Source organism: Sapajus apella, unplaced genomic scaffold, assembly GCF_009761245.1.
Source record: "Sapajus apella isolate SASKATOON/1434 unplaced genomic scaffold, GSC_monkey_1.0 scaffold194, whole genome shotgun sequence".
In the NCBI taxonomy this organism is placed as follows: Eukaryota; Metazoa; Chordata; class Mammalia; order Primates; family Cebidae; genus Sapajus; species Sapajus apella.
The window spans coordinates 1,079,989-1,100,503 of NW_022437134.1; the positions used below are offsets into that span (position 1 = coordinate 1,079,989).

Genomic DNA, 20,515 nt, shown 5'->3' on the forward strand with positions numbered 1-20,515 from the left:
GAGGGGCCTGAGAGGAGCTGTAGGCAGATTCCAGTCCTGGGCAGGGCGGGAACAGGCCGTGCCCTAATGGGGCTTCACTACACATGTCGTCTAGACGGGCCTTTGGTTTGGTCTGTGATGGATTGTCCCCCGCACTGTTTCAGACCTTATCCCCTTCCTGGAGGGGTAGGGCGGAACTCCAGGGGTGTGGCTTGATTGTTGGCCCCGGGTCTGGGAACTGCCCAGAAGTGGGACCACTGGGGACCCCCTTCCTGAGAAGTTCAGTGTTCTTGGGATTCACAAGCAGCACGCAGGCCAATTGGGTCCCAAGGCTGCAGCTCCTACCTGGCCCCAAGCTGTGGGCACAGCCCCTCCTGGCCAGACATCTTTCCCACTCGGGGGTGGGACAGCTGAGGATGGTCTGTCCCTTTTGTCAGATGACCAGGTCTCCGCCTTCTGCACAGGGGAGCCCCAGGTGGCTGATCAAGGACTGCTTTCACAACCGCTTCACTTCCCAGGCCGCAGGGCTGAGCCCTCCATGGTCAGGGCCCTGATTCTTCTTGGCTCTTGGCTCCCACTGGTGAGCCCACAGTTTCCGGGCTGTCTGAGCTGGAATAGGGTCCTAGAGCTGCATTTTGTAGTCCAAAGCTGGGAACCCAGGATCCGATGGGGCCCAGCCTCTGCCCTGCACATCTGGGGGTCCACCCTAGCCTCAGAGTACCCCAGGGCCTCCACATGCTGAGAGCTGGGCTCTCTGCCTTTCTGGAAACTTCCGCTGCAGGGCTGGGGCTGCTGGGCCAGGCCCGGGTGTGTGCGGGAGGTTGGGCCCCACCAGCCTGCTGCTGTTGGCGGGCTGCCTTCTGCTTGAGCTTTCTGTGTTCCTGTTTCTTTTTCCTGGCTTGGTGTGACCAGCCTGGTGGGACCAGCTGAGGGTGGGGGCAGGGACCCTTATGGGTGGTCCAGTGCCTGGGGAGAGGTCGGGGGGCAACTGGCATCAGGCTCCTGCCCCTGCAGCAGAGACGATCCTCCTCTGTCTCCCCGCAGACCCCGCACCTCGTCAACCTGAACGAGGACCCGCTGATGTCCGAGTGCCTCCTCTACTACATCAAGGATGGGATCACCAGGTGGGGGGCCTGGCAGCTGCCTGGCCAGCCTGGGGTCTAGCAGGGGAAGGGTGGGCTCCCCATTCCTGCTGCTGCAGAGGGGCATCTGCTGGGCTGGACTCTCCCCCACTGTCACTTCTTCAGCAGCTCTGCTGATGTCCGCCCTGGTGTTCCCCAAATAATCCTGGTGGGTAGTCCCTGGAGGCCAGCGGGCAGCATCCTGGGTGTACTGGGCCCCTGCTGCAGTGCTGATGGTGCCCCCACCCCGCAGGGTGGGCAGGGAGGATGGCGAGAGGCGGCAGGACATCGTTCTGAGTGGTCACTTCATCAAGGAGGAGCACTGCGTATTCCGGAGCGACTCCAGGGGGGGCAGTGAAGGTATCGCCACCCTCCCCTCCCCACCCGCGCCCTTGCCCCTGTGCCGTGATGATCAGGCCTGAACCAGGTCACCCTCTTCCAGCTTCCCCAGCTCTCAGTGGGACCTGAGTCATACTTCTAGGCAGGACGTGTGTGTGTGTGTGTGTGTGTGTGTGTGTGTGTGTGTGTGTGTGAGAGAGAGAGAGAGAGAGACAGAGACAGAGAGACAGAGAGAGAGAGAGACAGAGACAGAGAGACAGAGAGACAGAGAGAGACAGAGACAGAGAGACAGAGAGAGAGAGACAGAGACAGAGAGAGAGAGACAGCGACAGAGAGACAGAGAGAGAGAGAGGCACCTTTGGAGAGAGAGAGACACTTGGGGCCAGCCTTGAAGACAACTTCCACTGGGATGGTGCTTGGGAAAAGGCCTGGTGCCTCCTGTGGCCAGGGGTGGCTGCTGCCTTAAGGAGCTGAGCCTCCGTGAAAGGGGGGGTGGGGTGCAGGTGGGCTGCTGGCCGCGAAGCGTGTTGGGGGCCAGGGTGGAGGATGTTCATGGCGGGAGGACAGTGCGCCATGAGGAGTGAGTCCAGATCTAGGGTGGAAAACTATTTCCAGACCTCGGTTTCCTGTTAGCTGTGGGCGGCCATCTGTCTGTTTCCCCTGCCTGCCCAGCGGCCTCCCTCTTGGAGGTGACGTGGGGCTGTCTGCATTGCCTGGTGCTGCCCCACTCGGAGTGGGCCTGCGGTGTCAGGGTGCTGTCATGTGGCTCTCGGCCCAGGCTCAGGGCATCTCCCAGCAGCATCTGGGAGCCTCTGGTCTGCAGACCTGTCCAACTTGGCCATCTCGGGATGATGGTCTTAAGTGGTGTTGGAGCGGGTGGCTGTCCTGGAGTTCTCTGGCTGCGAAGCCCTGCTGTCTCCTGCGGGCAGCCCAGGACCCGTTAGCTGGTTTCTTATCCTTGTCCACCTGGAGAGCTGGGCAGGGCCTTGGGCGATCAGGTCCAGCACAGCCTCTCGGCTTCAACATGGGCACATGCATGTCCCTCCTGGGGGTCACTTTCTTCCTCTGTTAAGTGGGCTGAGAACCCTAGACTCCTCTGAGGCCCAAATGAGCATCACCAATGGTCAGGGTCTGTGTAGCAGGGAGAAGAGGGGCCTGGAAGGGGCCACGCCTGGGGGTCAGGCAAGCTGAGTTGCTGTAGGTCATAGTCCCTTACAGCCCTCCTTTCTGTCCTCTTGCCTTTCCTGTAGCTGTGGTGACCTTGGAGCCCTGTGAGGGGGCAGACACCTACGTCAACGGCAAGAAAGTCACAGAGCCCAGCATCCTGCGATCAGGTACGTCTGGAGGCCCCAGGGTGCAGTCAGGTGGGCGGGAGGGGCGAGGCCTCTGTTCCCACATTCAAGCCATCACCTCCTGTGCACCACCTGCTCCCAGCGGGATGGCAGCTCCGAACGGCTGCGGGGCATGTCAGGGAGGGGCTGCGGGCACCTGACCAGGTCATGTGGCTCCCCACGCCCCCAACTCCAGGTCCACAGCATCAGGATCCTGGGGCCTGCACCTCAGCCCATTCACACAACACAGGGACCCCAGGACATTGCGTCCATGCTGTGGGCTGAGTGAGGAGCCAGGGCGTGCCTGCCTGGGAGGAGGCTCCTGCTTCCCGGCCCAGGACTCTGCCCCATGGGGCGGGTCTGGGGGAGACAGAGCTGTGGTCAGAGGCTTCCCAGAGCTGCGGTGTTGGGGAGCGTCAGCAGGGTGGGGGCTGCCGCAGCCTCTGAAAGCAGCTCCCCGGGCGGGCCTGGGCTCTGTTCCCAGACACTGCAGCCTCTCATGTTCAAACACGCGCAGGCCCATGTGGTGTAAAGGCCCTTCTTTAGGGCAGTCAGACAGAGGGCCCTCCTGTGTGGCCTGTGACTATTGCCCGAATAGTTTGGGTTTCACCAGAGAAGCAGCAGCAGCCTGACGCACGGATGGACTGACGCGGCGTGAGATACGTACATCCGTGTCTAAGTGTAAAGAGACTTATTTCAAGGAATGGGAACTCGGTGGCAGTGGACTCTATCCACGGGGTTTCTTCTTCCTCAGAGGAAGCCCCAGTTTGTTCTCAGGTCTTCACCTGCTTGGATGAGGCCCACCCTGCTGCTGGGGGCATCCTTGATGTCCGTCAGCCCATTGATTGCAGGTGCTGAGCACATGTGCAGAAACCTCCATGCCACACCCAGGGGGGATGTGACTAAATCGCTGGGTGCTGTGGCCTGGCCAGGCTGACATAAAAATGACCATTGGCTTGGAATGGGGGAGACCTTTCCCCAACTGTCTTGGGAGAAAGCGGAGGGGGTGAGGAGGGGGAGGTGACACCCAGCATTGTCACTTCTAGCCCATCTGCCCCCGGAAGGCTTCTGGAGGAGGCCCTGGGACTCAGGAGTCCTGCCTTTGGGGCAGGACACAGTGAAGGTCCTGAATTCGTGGGGTGGGCTTGTCATGGGGAGTCGGTGTGGCTGAGCCTGGGTGACAGCAGGTCAGACGGACAGACAGACAGCTGTGCCCATTCTCCCTGCTTGTTTTGGGGTTGGCCCTGGTGCCTGTGGGGCTCAGGGCGAGGCTTAGGCTGAGAGAGGCCTTAGCTTGGGGCTTCCCTCCCTGTGTCCAAAGTGGGCTTCACATGGGCCTGTGGACGGGGAGGACAGGACGTGGCCAGCTGACAGTGGCCAGGGAGGGCAGACCTGCAGGCACGGGCCACCTGGGCGGGAGGTGGGGCCCCAAGACAGAGGTGGGACTCCCAGAAAGTTAGGGGGAAACTAGATCATCCAAAGAGAGCCCTGCAGGCAGGACTGACCCAAGACAGTGAGTGCTGCCCCAGAGGGCCCTGCAGGGGGGCAGCCCTGAGAGGGGTCCAGTGGCTGTCACGGGAGGGTCCTGGCTGTGTGCGTGGGGTGGTTGGGGGGATGTCTCAGCTGGGGCAGGGTCCCAGGGGCTTAGGGGTAGGAGGCAGGTGCAAGGCTGGCTTGGGGAGGGGCGGGGACACTAGGGCACAGCAGAGGCCCCAGTTCTGTGGTTCACCAATGTCACTGGCTGCCGAGTGGGGAGCGGCCAAGGGGTGGATTTGGGGGGAGAATGAGGAGGCACTTTCAGGTCCCAGTGAGGGCTCAGGAAGGAGTGGCTTGGAGCTGGGGTCGGTGGGGTGCCTGCACCCGTGCCCCTTTCTCCTCACACCTCCCCCTTGAGACCTTCGGGGACCTGAAGATCCCCTAAGACCACCTGTGCCTCTGTCCCCCAGGGAACCGCATCATCATGGGCAAGAGCCACGTGTTCCGGTTCAACCACCCCGAGCAGGCCCGGCAGGAGCGAGAGCGCACGCCCTGCGCGGAGACGCCTGCCGAGCCCGTGGACTGGGCCTTTGCCCAGCGTGAGCTGCTGGAGAAGCAGGGCATCGACATGAAGCAGGAGATGGAGCAGAGGTGAGGCGGAGGCCACCCCCGTCGGCCCGCTGCGCCGCCCCCCTCCCGTGCTCACCCCACTGCTCCCTTGCAGGCTCCAGGAACTGGAGGACCAGTACCGCCGTGAGCGGGAGGAGGCCACCTACCTGCTGGAGCAGCAGCGGCTGGTGAGCGACACGGCCCTGCCCTGCCCTCCCCGCCCGGCCCCCGCCCACACCGGGGACCCTTGTCCTCCCTCCCACACCCCCACTGCCGGCTTGCCCAGCCCCATCTCTTGCATCCAAGTGGTGGGATGCGGTGAGGCCGTGTCTAGGCGCAACGTGGGAGGCCCAGGCAGGGAGGGCCGTGGTGGAGCCGCAGCCTTGCTTCTGCAGGACTATGAGAGCAAACTGGAGGCCCTGCAGAAGCAGATGGACTCCAGGTACTACCCGGAGGTGAATGAGGAGGAGGAGGAGCCTGAGGATGAAGGTGAGGGGGCGCCGGCAGCACCTGCTGCGTCAGGAGGGTCTCAGCATGGAGGTGCGCAGCCCTGGGCCCCTCCCTGGAGGTCAGTGGTCAGCCCTTGTGCCTTGAGGTCTGGACCTCTTCAGGGAGATACCTCCTTGTCCTGGGAAGCACTGTGGAAGCAGGATTGTGGGAGGGGGCAGGCGGTGCCACGGCTGGCAAGCACCTCTGCACACCCACTTGCATGTGTACACACATGCCCACATTCACGCACACACAGGTAGACACACGTGGACACACACGCTGGCCCTGACAGGAGTGTCTGGATGATGACAGGGGTGGGGAGTGGCACTGGTAGGAGCTCACCAGGCTCATGTGCATCCACTTGCCCCATCCTGCTGACCACGAGGCTCATGGGGCCCCCGAGGAAGAGTCCACTCTGCACGTCAGCTCGGGATTCACTTCGTGAGCATGTGCTGGGAGGCCAACCCGGCTGACCTCCTGCTGCTGGGGCAGAGGTGGCCCATATGCAGGTGCAGAGGGCTCTGCGCCCATCTCGGCCCCTGGCCCGCTGGTCAGCATCTTTGTGCTGGCATGACCTTGGTCTCTTCCCCTGTCTGGCCTCGTTTACCCAGTGAGACTTCCTCCCACTGTGAAGCTCAGGTGCGCCGGACTGAGGCAGCCAGAGGTTCTGGGTGCCGTGTTGGGAGGATGGACGGGGCCTCAGCACAAGCACAGACCCCTCCTGGTGTCCCTGCTGTCCTTCTCTTGAGGGCCCAGTGAATAGACAGGCCATGGGTGGAGAGAGGGTGTCCGGGCCAGTGCACCCGGGAGCGCCTGGCCTGCCCTCCTGCGTCCTCTCCTGTGGGTCCCACTGCCGGCTGCTGGCCCCAGATGGCATGTGGCTGTCATTGGTGGCATTGCTCTTGCAGCCACTCTGCTCTTCAGCCTGACTCACAAGGCTGCTCCTGGCAGCCTCTCTTCTGGGCCATGCATAGCTTTTCATGTCGCGCACTGTGACGGATCTCTGCCGGTTTCTTCTTCCCGTGTACCCAGAATAGTCAGTGTGAAGCCAGGGGCAAGCACACAGCTCTCCCAGCCCAGGCACGGATCAGGGGAAGCCTGGGGAGAGAGGGCCCGTCCACCTCTGGCCCAGTGAGCACAGCGGGAGTGACCTTCCTGCCTCCAGTCTTTTTACCTGATCATCACCCGGCCGTGGTGTACATAGAGCCTGGGGTCACAAGGCAGCCCCGTGGAGTGGCCGACTGGCTTGACCTTCCAGAGGCTGGGGCATGGGGGCAGGGTCGTGGCCGTCCTGCGATGACCGTGCGCGACCTCTCCACAGTCCAGTGGACGGAGCGGGAGTGTGAGCTGGCGCTCTGGGCCTTCCGGAAGTGGAAGTGGTACCAGTTCACGTCTCTGCGGGACCTGCTGTGGGGCAATGCCATTTTCCTCAAGGAGGCCAACGCTATCAGTGTGGAGCTGAAAAAGAAGGTGGGCTGCCCCACTGGCTGTACCACCTGCTGTTGGAGAGAGGGCATCAGCTTGCTCATGCTGGGGACAGCTGCTTGGGACTCAGCGCCTGGCTCTCCGCCAGCCCGGGGTGGCACAGCAACCCTGCTTGACCTGGGCCCCCCAGAAGGGTGGGTGGTGAGGGAGCCCAGGACTGGCCAGGTGGGACTTGCCTTCCCTGCTCACGGGAGGCAGTGGCAGAGTGGGCAGGCAGGAAGCAGGTGGTCCCCTGCAGCGGCTCTCTGTAAGGTTCTAGTGAACCGCTGTGGGACATGCAGCTGGAATCTCCGGAAGGTGGGAAAGAAGCCCTTTTGGGGACCTGGCGCCCTGTCCCCCAAGGGGCTGACGAGTGGTCATCTTCCCCATCACAGGTTCAATTTCAGTTTGTCCTCCTCACGGACACACTCTACTCCCCTCTGCCACCTGACCTGCTGCCCCCCGAGGCCGCCAAAGACCGAGAGACGAGGCCCTTTCCCCGAACCATTGTGGCCGTGGAGGTCCAGGACCAGAAGAACGGGGCCACTCACTACTGGACGCTGGAGAAGCTCAGGTGTGGCTGGAGGGCCGCTGGGTGGATGGTGGGTGAGTCCTCCTGGGCAGGACTGAGGCCACAGGAGTGGTGGTGGGCACAGGCTTCATGGCGGGTACCTGCAGACACTGCTGTTCCTCCTGTTCCAGTTATGTTAAAATTAGAAGACAAACGTGAATTGTAGAATTCACGTTCTCTCTGCCAATGCAGTGGTCGTACAGAGAAATGGATTTGGGTGTTTTCTTTAGGAGAGAAAGACACGAGGTGAATGCTCCCCAGGCCCACAGGGCTCAGGATGGTGCTGTGGCAGGTGGACAGGCCATGCCGCCAACAGAACAGGCTGGCGGAGTGCCGGGAGTGAGCACAGCAGGGCCTGAAGGGCGGCTCCCCAGAGGGCCTCGGGGAGGTGCTGGGGGACAGCAGCAATGCCCCCTTGCTCCTTCGCTTGGACTGCTGCCGGGAGGTGGGTCCCTCAGCTGAGCCAGTGGAAGGTGGAGGAGGAGCTGAGGTGGGTGTGGCGAGGAGGAGCCCGCACCGTGCCCTCCATGCCCAGCATGAGCTTGTGTCCTTCCTAACGCTCGGTCTCTGCTGTCCCGACACGCTCACTCTGATTTGTCTTGATCTTTAATTTTTTCTTTTAAGAGACAGGACCTTGCCTTGTTGCTCAGTCTGGAGTGCAGTGGTGTGAGCACGGCTCACTGTAGCTTGAACTCCTGGCCTCAGCTGATCCTCCCACCTCAGCCTCCCAAGTAGCTGGGACCACGGGCGCAGAGTGCACCGCCACACCCAGCTAATTTTTTAATTCTCATTTTTGATAGAGACGAGGTCTCGCTCTGTTGCGCAGGCTGACTAACTCCTGGCTTCAAGCAGTCCTTCCACCTTGGCCTCCCAAAGTACTAGCATCATAGTGGGAGCCACTGCGCCCAGCTGGCCTTCACTTATGGGGGTGACTGAGTCACCATGTGAGGTCAGCGCCATCAGTGGAGGATGTCACTCACAGGCCCCTGGAAAGCACAGCATAGACGCCCCGCAGGGCCGAGCCCACTGTCCCCAGGAGCTAAGGGTGTGCAGTGCCAGCTGCTGGGCGCTGGGCCTGGGTGCACACTGACCCCTGGCGTCCCTGCAGGCAGCGCCTGGACCTGATGCGGGAGATGTATGACCGTGCTGCTGAGGTGCCCTCCAGCGTCATTGAGGACTGTGACAACGTGGTGACCGGCGGAGACCCCTTCTACGACCGCTTCCCCTGGTTCCGGCTGGTGGGCAGGTGGGCGCCTCCTCTGTTCCCTGGCAGAGAGAGAGAGAGAGGTGGCAGTGGGGGTAGGAGTGGGCCGTGCCCTACCAGGCGAGGCCTCGACAGGTGCTTTTCCATCCCAGACCCTGGCCCTGTCCTCCCCGGTCTGAGGTTCCTCAGACATCCCTGTCCACACACCACAGGGCCTGTTATTTCAGGGGATGTGAGATGGGATCTTGGCACTGCCACCCAAACCTGCTGCAGTGCTGTGGCCGCCAGGACCCACGGGTCCATGTGTGTGAATATGTGAGGCTTTCCGGGTCGCCCTGTGGCCTGAGGGTGGGAACGTAAAGGCAGGTTGTGTCACTTGAGCCTCAGAGATGGCTGCCTCCTCCAGGCTCCCAGTCTGGGGTCTGCGCCCAGCCCCCCGCGCCCCCTGGGACTGTGGTATTCAGAGGCCTCAATGTGGCCAAATGCTTGAGGTCCTTCTGTGGCCTCAGCCTCTCCGGGCCAAGACCCCTGTTTTCAGTCCCACCAGCAGGTGCCTTCCGGAACCTTCCGGAACCTTCCTGCCGGCCCTACATGTGATTTCTTTCCAAGCTTGGGGGCACATTTTTGGTTATCTCTCTTTTGCAGCAGCATTCTCGATGGTCTGTGTGTTTGGTTTTGGTTTTAAACAGAAGTCCCCCCAGCCCCGGCCCCGGCCCCGGCCCCCGTTCATCCCTGCGAGTCGCTGGTGTTAACTTCTCTCTGTCTTGTCGCACTAACCTCAGTTCAGCCGTCTCTGGCTGCAACAGCTACCCTCTTCTCAACACATGCATGAGCGAGCGCATGGCTGCTCTCACCCCCTCCCCCACCTTCTCGAGCCCCGACTCCGACGCCACCGAGCCTGCCGAGGAGCAGAGCGTGGGGGAGGAGGAGGAGGAGGAGGAGGAGGAGGAGGAGGAGGAGGAGGAGGACCTGGAGGACGACGTCTTTCCGGAGCACGCGCTGTGCGACGGCCGGGACCCGTTTTACGACCGGCCCCCCCTGTTCAGTTTAGTAGGAAGGTTGGTGAGGTCGAGGAGAGCATGCTGGGGAGGGCCCAGCTCTTTGGCACAGGAGCACTGCTGCGGGCACAGGTGGGCCGCCGGGGCCTGGCCCGGGCCCTCCCAGGGCAGGCGAGGCAGGCCAGGCAGGCAGAGGGGCTGGCCTCCTGAGGAGAGCACCCAAGGCCCCTCACAGGGGGGCTGTTCGCTCATCCTGGAGACGGTGGCTCTGGGCCAGTGGGGAAGAGGCCGGGTTCCAGGCACAGAAGAGGCAGTGTACCCCGGAGCTGGCAGCTGTGGCCCCAGGCAGGCGGGATGATTTCTGCAGAGAGGCTGCAGGAACCCCTGGGTGGCTCAGGCACCCGATGCCCAAGTTCCTCCCTGAGAGTCCCAGTGCATGGCCCGAGGGACATTTGATAGGTGAGGGCCAGCCGCCCCCAAGCTGGATGCCCGTCCTGTCATTCCCCTGGGAATCGACTCTGTCCTAGTGGAGGCAGCCTTGCCACAGCTCAGCTGTCGTCCAGAGGAGGCAGAGGCTCCCAGCGGCTCTCACTGCCCTACGCTCTCTGTGGGGGAAGGAGCCGAACACAGGCAGCCATCCTGAGACCAGGGAAGGCCTTCCTTTTAGGAGTGGAGGCAGCTGCCTACCCTTCTATCCCCCTCTGAAGTGGCGGGGCCTGGGCAGACCGTGCCTGTCTAAAGGTGAGGACAGCTCCATCCCTCCTGACCTCCCAGATCCTCATGGCCAGGGATGGGGGCATGTGGCCCAGTGCCCTCACAGAATGTGCCCTTTGCAGAGAGAAGTTGGTTGTCACGTTTCCCGAATGGATGAGAGGCCCGGTTGGGAGACGGAATGGAGGCTGGGGAAGCGCAGTCCTGGGGAGCAGGGGCCCCGCCCTGCTGGCAGATTTGGCAAATCCAACTGCTTTCATGTTATCGTGGAAGGAAAGTCAGGTGAAGGAAAGATCTAGAAACCTGGCTGTAGGAGTCAGAAAGTCAGCTCGGGAAACAGCTGAATTGACATATTTTACACATAGGAATGTTGAGATAATTCTTAATAGCAGCTTTTTTTGGAGATTGAGATTGCTTCCCTGGGCTAGGCCAGTGGAAGTTTCCAGAAGTCTTGAGCTTGGAGCAGCAGTGCTGACAGCGGAAGGCTAAGGGTGGCTGCAGATCGCAGGGCTGACACTGGCTTTCCTCTGTCCTTGGGTGGAGATGGTGGAAGGAAAGCCTCGCTTTCCCTCTTGGCAGCAGGTCCTGATGGGCACGTGCCATGGGTTTATCCTGACTGGTTTTCCATGACAGTGCCGCAGAACACAGACCTGCGGCCCTGTCCCTCCGAGACGCCCTGGGCCTGTACTTCCCACTCTCCAGGCCCAGGAGGACCCCGAGGCCAGTTCCACGCAGGCCTCTCTCAGAAAGCCCAACTGTAGGGCCAGGCCCCCTGCACCTGCTGGGCCCCAGGAGTGGCTTCGGGTGTCAGGTAGGTGAGGGATCAGGACACGCAGGGGGACGAGGACATCAGGACAGGTGGGGTGGGGCTCTCGCAGTCTCAGCCAGAAAGAGCTGGGTCCTTCCAACACTTTTTTCCCCTTTTGTGGATTTGAGATTTTACAAAACTACCAAACCAAACCAAAGTCATCAGAGAGAGACCTGGCCCCGTGTTTCGGGGTGGCTGTGAAGAGCTTCATTTGGAATCATCTCGATCTTTTTGGTTTGGCAAGAATTGGCTTCTCCCACGCAGCAGCTATGCAGGGCCGGCCCTGGGGAGGCCCCTGGTTGATTTCCCTTTAACCTTCCGGTAGCTGCTGGCTCTCTCCAAAGCTTCAGCGAAATTGGGGCACCTACTCTTGTCCCCTCTGGAAAGGCTTCCCTGGGTCCCAGCATGCGTCTTTTCACCTCACCAATCCGCGGTTAGCGCCTGCCTCCTCCCTCCCTCCCGCCACACTCAGCCCTCGCTCTGTCTGCCTCTGCTGGTGCCTCTCTCTTGGGCTGGGTTTCAGTCTGCTTCAAGGTACCCTGGCCTCTGCGGAAGGCCCGTCCAGCCCTGGCCTCCTGTGTCCTGCACAGGGGCTCCAAGGCCAGGGTCAGCCCCCAGGGGCCTCCGCCTCTGGTAGTATGGGCACCAGGTGACCTGGGAGGTGGGTGGGTGGGTGAGCACTACCCAGGCTGAGGGAGTGGGCCTGGGCTCTGATTTCCCCTGGCATAGGAGGGGCAGGAGACGTGGGCAGGGTGGGCAGGCACAGGAGCTGCAGAGAGAGCAGGGCGAGAGGCTGACTGCCTGGGATGAGGGTCCCTGGGAGGGGAGTAGGGCTGGGGAGGGAGTGTAGGTGTCCGGGCTCAAGGGCTTTGCTCAGGGTCAGCTCTGTGCCCCTGGGCTGGCAAGGCCATGCCACTCCCTTGGGTCCCACGTGGTGCCCTCGGTGGGCTGGGTATTTGCAGCATGGCTACAGGTGGTGTTTCTCGGCCGGAGATCCTGAGAGCCATTCTCTGTGTGTTGGGTGTGTCTGTGGCTGGTAGGGACAGGCCTGGGATAAGTTCTGGCCCCTAGCTGAGGTCAGGTTATCTCTGGCACCTCAAGGGCAGGTGAGGGTCATGGCCTGCCCTGGCCTGTGAGGCCTGCGGCCCTGGAGGGTATCCCCACTGGGCAGAGGCCCCCGGCTCCAGGACAGCAGGCACCGGCGCTCTGCCCCGTCACTTGACGCCCTGGGTGCATTGGTTGGCGTGGGCTCTTCAGCAGGTGGGGGCGCGTCTTCCAGGCCCAGCTCACAGCGCTCTTGAGGCTGCTGCTGCCACTGGGGCAGTGGATTCAGGGCCCAGCAGTCCCTTCCGGCTGAACAAGTCTTGGGACTGTGCCCCAGTCCCAAGCCAGGCAGTCTGGGACTGGCAGTGGGGAGAGGAGACCACCCAGCACTGGAGCCCCAGCCGGGTCCACGTGCTCCCACAGGTGGCCTGGGGCCCCGGGTCAGTGCTGTGAGGATGCTCACAGGGCGTGGTGAGATGGGGCAGCATCGGTCCCAGACCTGGGGTCCTTTTCGTTGTATAGCCTCCGCCTGGATGTCCCCTGGGGCCCCACCCGAGCAGTCCCCACCTTGGGGGCACAGTTTGGGCTGCATCTTGCCCATCCGTTAGAGAGCACTTAGCGGCAGTCTGTGAATGCTGCAGTGTCTGGGTCCCCCCAGTCCCCAGCCTGAGGACATTCTGAAAAAGCGTGAAACAATTCATCCGCTTAATTAATCAGCTGTGATAACTAAGCAGCCCACCCAGAGTGGAAGCCCGCCTCCGCCCAGAGGCAGGCCGTGGAGCTCGGTGTCCGTGCAGCGGAGCTGGAGAGGAGCCCCACGCAGGCCTCGCTGCCAGGCCCTGGAGACTTCCTTCCTCTCTGTGCCTCAGGGTCCTCATCTGTGCAATGGGGTGTAAGTGTCACATTTCATCATTTAACGTGCGAGGTCCCGGGTGGATTTTGTGCAACCCTAAGGAAGAAGGGTGCAGCTGGTCAAGTCGGGATGTGCCCTGGCAAGATGGGAGCGCCACCTCCCAGGAGCTAGGAGAGCAAAAGGCACGTGTGCTTGCCACAGAAGCCGGCTGCCGTGATTTCTGCCATGTTGCTTCTCGGGGTGATCTGAGCCTGGAGCTGCGAGGGGCCTGGGCCTCCTCCTCAAGCCCAGCCCCCATCCAATTTGTGGGGCACTCAAGTGTGTGCTGCGCCACTGGTGCCTGAGCCCACAGTTGGCAGCCTGGCAGAAGTGTCCCCTCAGGAAGCCCACAGCCAGTTCCACTCAGCGTTTGTTCGGCAGAGAGGCCCTGTGGAGAGAGCCCGGATGGGGCCTGCCTGCTGCAGCCTCACATGTGACCTGTGCCTCAGTTTACCTCTCTGTGTGCTGCCTCAGACCCTCTTGACCTGGCCTTTCAGGGGCAGTGGGGGAGAGTCAGGAGGGGGTCAGTGTGAGACCCCTAGAGCTCAGTGCGATTATGAGGTGGCCACTTCCCTCACTCAGATGCAGGAGTCTCCCCCTCGGGGTGTGGTCCTGGGGAGCTCAGAAGTCTGTGGATCACCTCTGTGGTGCCATGAGTGGCACGTGTGGGTGGCCCCAGAGCCTGGGGCTCTGCTGACTGCCAGCAGCCCCTGCGGAACTGCCCTGGTGAGGGGTCTTTGGGGTAGGAAAGATAGTGTCTGGCTCTGGCTGGGTGGCCCGGGACAGCTGCAGCCTCTCCTTCCTGGGAGGCTGTGCCGATGGATTCAGAGGCCCCATGCCTGGCAGTGTCCTCACCTGGCCCACAGTGAGAGGGGTCCCGCCCCCTCTCCGAGCACCACCCATGGGATCCCTGCAGACTGGGTAGGGTGGGGCAGCCTCTTCATCCTCAGTGCCCTTCTGCCCTCCAACCCCAGGCTGTTTGAAGCGGGCACTGCACCCGGGAAAGGGCGGGGTGGGTGGGGGCTGGAAGGCAGGGCCGGTGCAGAGGCTGGCAGCGTGGGCTGTCCTGCCTGCTGTCCTTGTGTCTCCCCCAGCGTGGGGCGCCCGCCACCCGGCAGGGCCTGTGCTGTGGTGGCCTGAGTCCTGGCCCACCCCCGCTCCCAGACATCTTACTTTGCTCATTCTGTAGCAGCCCCTTGCCGCACCCCCACTGTCAGGCAGAGACTCTCTTCCAGGAACCAGGGTGCTCTGGGGAGGGAAGGCATTGCCGTCCCCCTCCCAAGGGGATGCTGGTGAGTGCCCCACTTAGGGGCACCCGTCAGGACTGTGGGGAGGGGCCCCACCCTTCTGGGTGTTCTCTTGGGATGAGGGCCAGGGTGAGCATCCATGGCACCTGTGGACACAACCTGGGTGGGTGCCCAGACAGTGGAGCCCCAGCCCCCACACCGAAGTCAGGCAGAGCCGCCCGAAGCCCTGTGGTAACAGGTCCCTGACTGGCTCTGGGGTGTGGGGCCCTCGCTTCTCGGGGGGCGTCTTTAGAGGGGGTGCTGTGCTGGGGAGAGGGCCCAAGCAGCCACCAAGGGGCTTCCTCTACCCCGGAAGGGAGGCCTAAGGAGACTTCCAGGCCCTGGAGAGCAGCAAGACCCTTTTCCTGCTGTGAGCCCTGCCTGGGCCGGTTTGCAGTGAGGGCAATGGTGAGGGCTCAGCTCAGCAGGGCCACTTGGAAAGCAAGGGAGGTTTCATGGGGATGTGTAAAGTCAGAACAAACGAGGTGGCCAAGGGAAAGGTCCTGATGGTCGCTGGGATGCCTGGGCCTCCGAGGAGACTTGAGGTGGCGGATAAGATCAAGGGTAGGGCTTCCGCTTTGGGAGCAGAGACACCCGGGGCATCCGCGGACCCAGGAGCTGCAAGGCTGGGTTGAGGCTGAGCTTGACTGTGAGGGGGAGGCAGGACCTGGACCCCCAGGGCCACGTGGGGCATGGACACCTGTGTAAGGAGCCTGGGTGTCACCAAGGGCATGGGGGGATGTGTCTGATCGGTGCCCTGAGACCTTTCTGGCCGCCGTGGGGACCAGGCAGGGCAGGGCTGGTGGTAATGGACAGTTGGGGGGCTTCTTGGAGACTGTTGAGGTGGAACTGATGGATTTGATGAGGAGGAGGGGCCACAGTAGTGCTGGCTTCTGACTTGCTGCTTCAGGGAGGTCAGGGGGGATGGGGGTTGGAGGGGGCAGGATCAGGAATCCATCTGAGAGGGTGCTGGGCGTTCACAACCCACTGAGTCTCACTCCACCCGTCGTCAGTATCTGCTCTGGAATCAAGGCCCAGGCACAGCCCTTTCCCATGCCTGAGGTCACAGTGCTCAGAGCTGCACATGCCTGGAGCAGGAAGCAGGGCATCTTTCCGGGTGCTCCCCTGGGGCAAGACCAAGGGCCCAGCCTGGGTAGAGTCAGAGCCCTGGGTGAGCCAAGCAGAGCATGTGACCCACCTCTCCTCCCCACTCCTCCACCCACAGCCCCTCCCTGGTGCCAGTGCCCACCTGGCCAGCGGGCCTCCACCTTCCACGCCCTCTGCCCCCACCTATGGCTGCTCTCCCTGATCCTCTCATTGCCCTGACTCCCTGGCGAAGACTTCAGGCCACCCTGCTGCTTCCCTGTCATTGACCCTCCACCCCCTCATTCTGTCTCCAGGCCCCTCACCTTCCACCTTCCGCACCTCCTTCACACGCCTCCACCCTCCTGTGTCAAGTCCTGCCCATCCCCACAGGGGCTGTGCTCCTGCCCCCTCTGTGCTCAGGTCCGTGGGTGCCGTGTTTATGGGGGCTGCACTGCCTGGACGGGGCCGGAGGGTCATGGAGGCAGTTTCCTGGTCTGAAGTTTGAGCTGAGCTGTGGGCCTCCCCTTCCACAGCAGGACTTACCTGGGTGTCCTTCTCATACCAGGCTTCCTTCCCCTGAAGGAAACTGCCCCAATCTCAGCATGCACTCCTGGACGGCTGGGGAGGGGTGTGCCGTCTTCACAGGGTCCCCGCCGGCCTCCCAGCAGCCCACACATGGGTCAGCACAGGGAAGGCAGCAGCCCCCCGTCGACAGTAGGGGCTTGTGGTCTCTGCTTAGGCTGGTCCTGGGAAAGGGGGGCTCTTGGTGCTCTGGACCCCGCCATGGCCCTGGGGGGGTCCTCAGGGCTCCATTCAGCGCCTCGCTGGGCCCTGGGCTGAGGGTGCCCCGTCTTGGCCGACTCACCTGAGCGCTCCCACCTGCTGAGTTTCTGTTCGGGGAAGGGGCTCTGTGGGGTCTGTGAGCATCAGGGACCTCTGGGAAGTAGGCAGGAGGCAGGGCGATGCTGGCCATCAGTGCCAGTGTGAGAAGGGGGCAGCACAACGTGGTCTGGGTCCTGGTCTGGTCCCCGTCCTCCTTGAAGCAGGCTGAACCCTCCCTCCTCCGCTGCGTGCTTCTCAGGCAGCCGGGTCCGGGCCCCGCCGGGCTGCGCCTCTGCTCGCCGCAGCTCATTCCTCGTCGTCCTCTCTGTCCCCCACCTCCTGTCTCCTCTGGTGCCCACCCTGCCTGCCCTCCGCTCTCGCTGTCCTGGTCCTGGCTTCCCTCTGCTTTGCAGCTCCGTGTTGTGTCGTGAGCCGGGCCATGCTGCCGCCGCTGCCGCTCAGAACACTCTTGGAGGGTGACCCGTGATGCGGCCTCTGCTTCCCCGCAGGGCCTTCGTGTACCTGAGCAACCTGCTGTACCCCGTGCCCCTGGTGCACCGCGTGGCGATCGTCAGCGAGAAGGGCGAGGTGAAGGGCTTCCTCCGTGTGGCTGTCCAAGCCATCTCAGGTGCGTGCCGGCCGAAGGCGTGGGCGGCGGTGGGGCCGCGGGGGCTGGCTCTTGCCTGCACAGGCAGAGGTGGGGACCCGAGGAGGCCCTTCTGGCATCAGGTGGCGGTCAGTGCGGGGCCGGCCTCACCCGGCCCGCCACTCTCCCTGGGGTCAACCTGAAGCTGTATTCCTACCTTGTCCTGGACTGGTGCCCCGGGCTGCCGGCCCCAAGTGGGCCCTGGAGTGGAAGCCCCCACTGCCCAGCTCTTGGCTCTGGCCTTCTGGCCTCCCCGGAGACAGCTGGGGGTGCCTCAGGGGCCATGCAGGCTGAGCCCAGCGCCTTCTGTTGGGGGTCCCCGCCTTCCCATCAGGCCACCTGGATCCTTCCCCAGCCTGCTGCAGAGCAGGTGCTCTCTCTCAACCCATCCCACCCACCTGGCTGTCTCTGCAGCCCCAGAAAAGGCCTTGGAGTGCCCAGCCCCGGCCCCCGGCCCTGCCCAGGGCAGCCCTCCCTGGGGTGCTCCTGCTTCCCTATGCCCTCCCTGTTCTCAGGCACAGGCCCATCTCCCTCCACCCTGGGCCTGAAGCTGTAAGCCCCTCCCTTGTGGGAGGTAGAGACTGGCACTGCTCACACCCATCCCAATGGTCGGAGGCACCAGGCGAGCCCCAGAGTGCCTGTGAGCCTTGGTTTGCTCAGGTGTAAATGGATCTGTTTTAATGCTCCCCACCTGATAGGAATGTTGAAGGGTGGTCAGGAACGCAGATGTGAAAAAGCTTGGCCGCCTAAGCTGCAGGCCCACAGGTGGCTAGTGTCGTGAGGTCGGGTCCCACTTCCTTCCCCGAACCCCCAGTCCTGCTCCGGGCTTCTTCACTCCCGTCTCTGCACCCTCCCATGCCCCAGGCTCCTCTACCGTGGTCTCCTTTCACCAGGGACCCCTCTTCCTCCTCTCAAAGGCATTGGCTGCCTGGGCACCCCGGGAAGACAGTAGTACAGACAGACAGACAGCCACGAGTGGATGAATGCAGAGAGGACGAGCATCCATGGCTGCAGGGCTCCTGGCTCCTGGGCTGGGGCTGCGCCTTACCCCTCTCCAGATGTCGAGTCCCCCGACTCTGAGGTGGCTCATCTTCCCCACCCTGAGATGTCTCACAGCTCCTGGTCACGCTGCCCTGCCATCCTGGCTGCCTTGGGCAATTTTAATCTCACCTAATTAATTAATTTGACTCTATCGTTAAATTCTCCTTAGCGCATAATTTCTTTTATGAGACAAAGTCTCGCTCTGTCACCCAGGCTGGAGTGCAGTGGCATGATCTGGGCTCAGGGCAACCTCCGCCTCCCAGGTTCAAGCAATTCTCCTGCCTCAACTTCTCAGGTAGCGTAGCTAGGACTACAGGTGCGCCACCATGCCTGGCTAATTTTTGTATTTTTAGTAGAGATGGGATTTCACCATGTTGGCCAGGCTGCTCTTGAACTCCTGACCTCAAGTGATCTGCCCACCTCGGCTTCCCAAAGCACTGGGATCGCAGGCGTGAGCCATCCCAGCTGGCCAGCCGCCGTGCCCAGCCGCCGTGCCCAGCCTAGCCTATAATTTCTACATGCTGTTTGCAGCACCTCCCATCAGTCATGTCATTGCTGGTCATCTAGTTTCTGATACCACAGTGCCGAGAGTCAGGGGTCCGGCTGGGGAGAGAGGGGGGGCACGAGGGAAGGGCCCCAGCCCTGAGGCCAGAAGGTGGGGTGATTACTGGAGTTGCAGTGATCAGGGAAGCTGGGAACACCTAGCACCTCCCCCTTCACCCCAGGAGGTGCCGCCTTGCCAGGTCCTCCTGATCCTGCCTGTGTCTGCAGCTCCCACCGAGGGTCCTCCAGGGCTGAGCTGAGCCATCCTAACCACTTCCTCCCACGGGCCCCCACCCTGACAGCCACCCCCTGAGAGTGGGGCTGCACCAGAGGGCTGGCTCACGTCCTTGTAAGAGCAACTGCCGTCCTGGTCTGCCTTTGGTCAGAGGGGGTTCTGGGGTCCACAGGGAGGTTGCCCATTTCCCAGGCCCTGAGTTCAAGCTCAATTCAAAGGTCTCCCTCTGCCCTGCACCCTGTGGGATTGAGAGATGCCCCCACTGCCCAGATGATGGTCGCCAGTTAGGAAGGCGCACAGCAGCTCTGAGCCCAGGTCTGTGTGCCCGGGTCCACAGCTCCTGCTGCCCCAGGTCATGTGCCAGGAAGCCAGGCTGGGATGGTGTCTTGGAAGTGCTGCTCTCCTGGGCTGGGTTGCCGGCCTCCTGCAGGCCATCCCACAACTGAATATTTTCTATTGGGTGACACCTAATGGGTTTCCCTGTCTAACGGCTGTGGTGGCGGAGAAGGGAGCTTGGCAAAGGCACTGGCCCTGGTGTTGGTGGTCTCAGAAGTCTCGCCAGCCCTGCCTGTGACCAGGGCGAGGTCAGTGTGCTGTTCCCTCAGCACGGACTACTCCATGAGCAGGTGCTGCCTGGCACAGACCACAGCAGGACAGAGCCCAGGGCTTCAGGCCGCGGGCAGGGTCCACGGGGAACTTTGAAGGCTGGGGCGTGTGGGTGCACGCGGTGGGCAGGCCTGGGGAGCGGCTGGCGGCCCTCGAATGTTGAGGTGGGTGACAGGTGGTCGCCCTGCACGGGTGGTGGCAGAAGCACGTGGTGATGCTGGAGGTGGGACCCGCAGGGCCGGCAGAGTGGTCTCTGCACATCGAGATGGGGAGGGGCTGCTCGGGTTCTCCTTGAGCACCTGGGAATGGGGCAAGGTTTGGTTTTGAAAATACAGACTTCATGACCCCTGTCCAAGTGGGCTGTGATGAGGCTGTGGCCACTTTGGGGCCCCTGGGCAGGGCAGGCCGGTGGTCAGTGTCCAGGGACATGCCTGGTTGTCACTGAGGCCCGCACAGCAGCTTTGGTCAGGACCCTGCTGCCTGCTCTGGCTCCTGCACCCTCACCTTGACTGTGGGGTGGCGTGGCCTGGCTCTGCCCACACCCACCTTAGGGGACAAGCTGGGTTCCAGCCATTTGCTTCGTTCCTCCTGCAGCCGATGAAGAGGCCCCTGACTACGGCTCTGGTGTCCGCCAGTCGGGAACTGCTAAAATCTCCTTTGACGACCAGCATTTTGAAAAGGTATCAAGCTCCCTCCCAAGTCCCAGGCCTGGAGGGACCTGGCGCTCACTTGAGTCCCATGCTCTCTGCTCTTCTGCCACCCTGTCACATCCTATGGGCCCTGAGTCCTCTTGGGGTTCTTCCCTTTCGCCCAGAGTGCTGAGCCCGCCCCATCTCAGTGTTTAAAGCACACCATGCCCCTTTCCCGGGGTTTGCCCTGATGCCTGGATGTGCCCATCCCCCACCACGGCCTCTCTAGGGTCCAGACTTGGGCACAGAGCAGTTAGACAGCGTGAGCCTCCAGAACAGACTCTGAGGTGCAGCCACCCCACCCTGTCTGCCTTCCCTGGGCCCGCTCTCCTCTGGGTCCCCCACGTTCCCACTGCCCCCTTCGCCCGTTCCCTGCAGTGAGAGTAAGGGGGCCCCTTAGGCTGCCCACCTTTGGTCCTCATGTGAAGGGCTGGCGCTGTGTCCAGTGGCACCTGGACCACTCGGGCTCCTTTTCTACTCTTAGAGGGAGAGTGGTGCAGGAAGGTCCTCAGAGCGCACCCCAGC

The 20,515-nt window shown here is 62.5% G+C and overlaps 1 protein-coding gene across 2 annotated transcripts in view; it reads left to right on the forward strand.

Moving 5' to 3' along the window:
- Window positions 1-20,515, forward strand: part of KIF1A (kinesin family member 1A) — a 53,984-nt gene that overhangs the window by 1,684 nt on the left and 31,785 nt on the right. Inside the window, exons 3-14 of one of the 2 annotated variants that reach the window (XM_032269573.1) lie at window positions 1,024-1,103; window positions 1,354-1,460; window positions 2,690-2,773; window positions 4,717-4,897; window positions 4,971-5,043; window positions 5,251-5,344; window positions 6,666-6,814; window positions 7,204-7,382; window positions 8,488-8,625; window positions 9,366-9,641; window positions 16,740-16,858; window positions 19,896-19,981. In XM_032269573.1, coding sequence (XP_032125464.1) covers window positions 1,024-1,103; window positions 1,354-1,460; window positions 2,690-2,773; window positions 4,717-4,897; window positions 4,971-5,043; window positions 5,251-5,344; window positions 6,666-6,814; window positions 7,204-7,382; window positions 8,488-8,625; window positions 9,366-9,641; window positions 16,740-16,858; window positions 19,896-19,981 — 1,566 coding nt within the window. The remainder of the gene's footprint in view (window positions 1-1,023; window positions 1,104-1,353; window positions 1,461-2,689; window positions 2,774-4,716; window positions 4,898-4,970; window positions 5,044-5,250; window positions 5,345-6,665; window positions 6,815-7,203; window positions 7,383-8,487; window positions 8,626-9,365; window positions 9,642-16,739; window positions 16,859-19,895; window positions 19,982-20,515) is intronic. The other variant, XM_032269574.1, reaches the window with a different exon arrangement.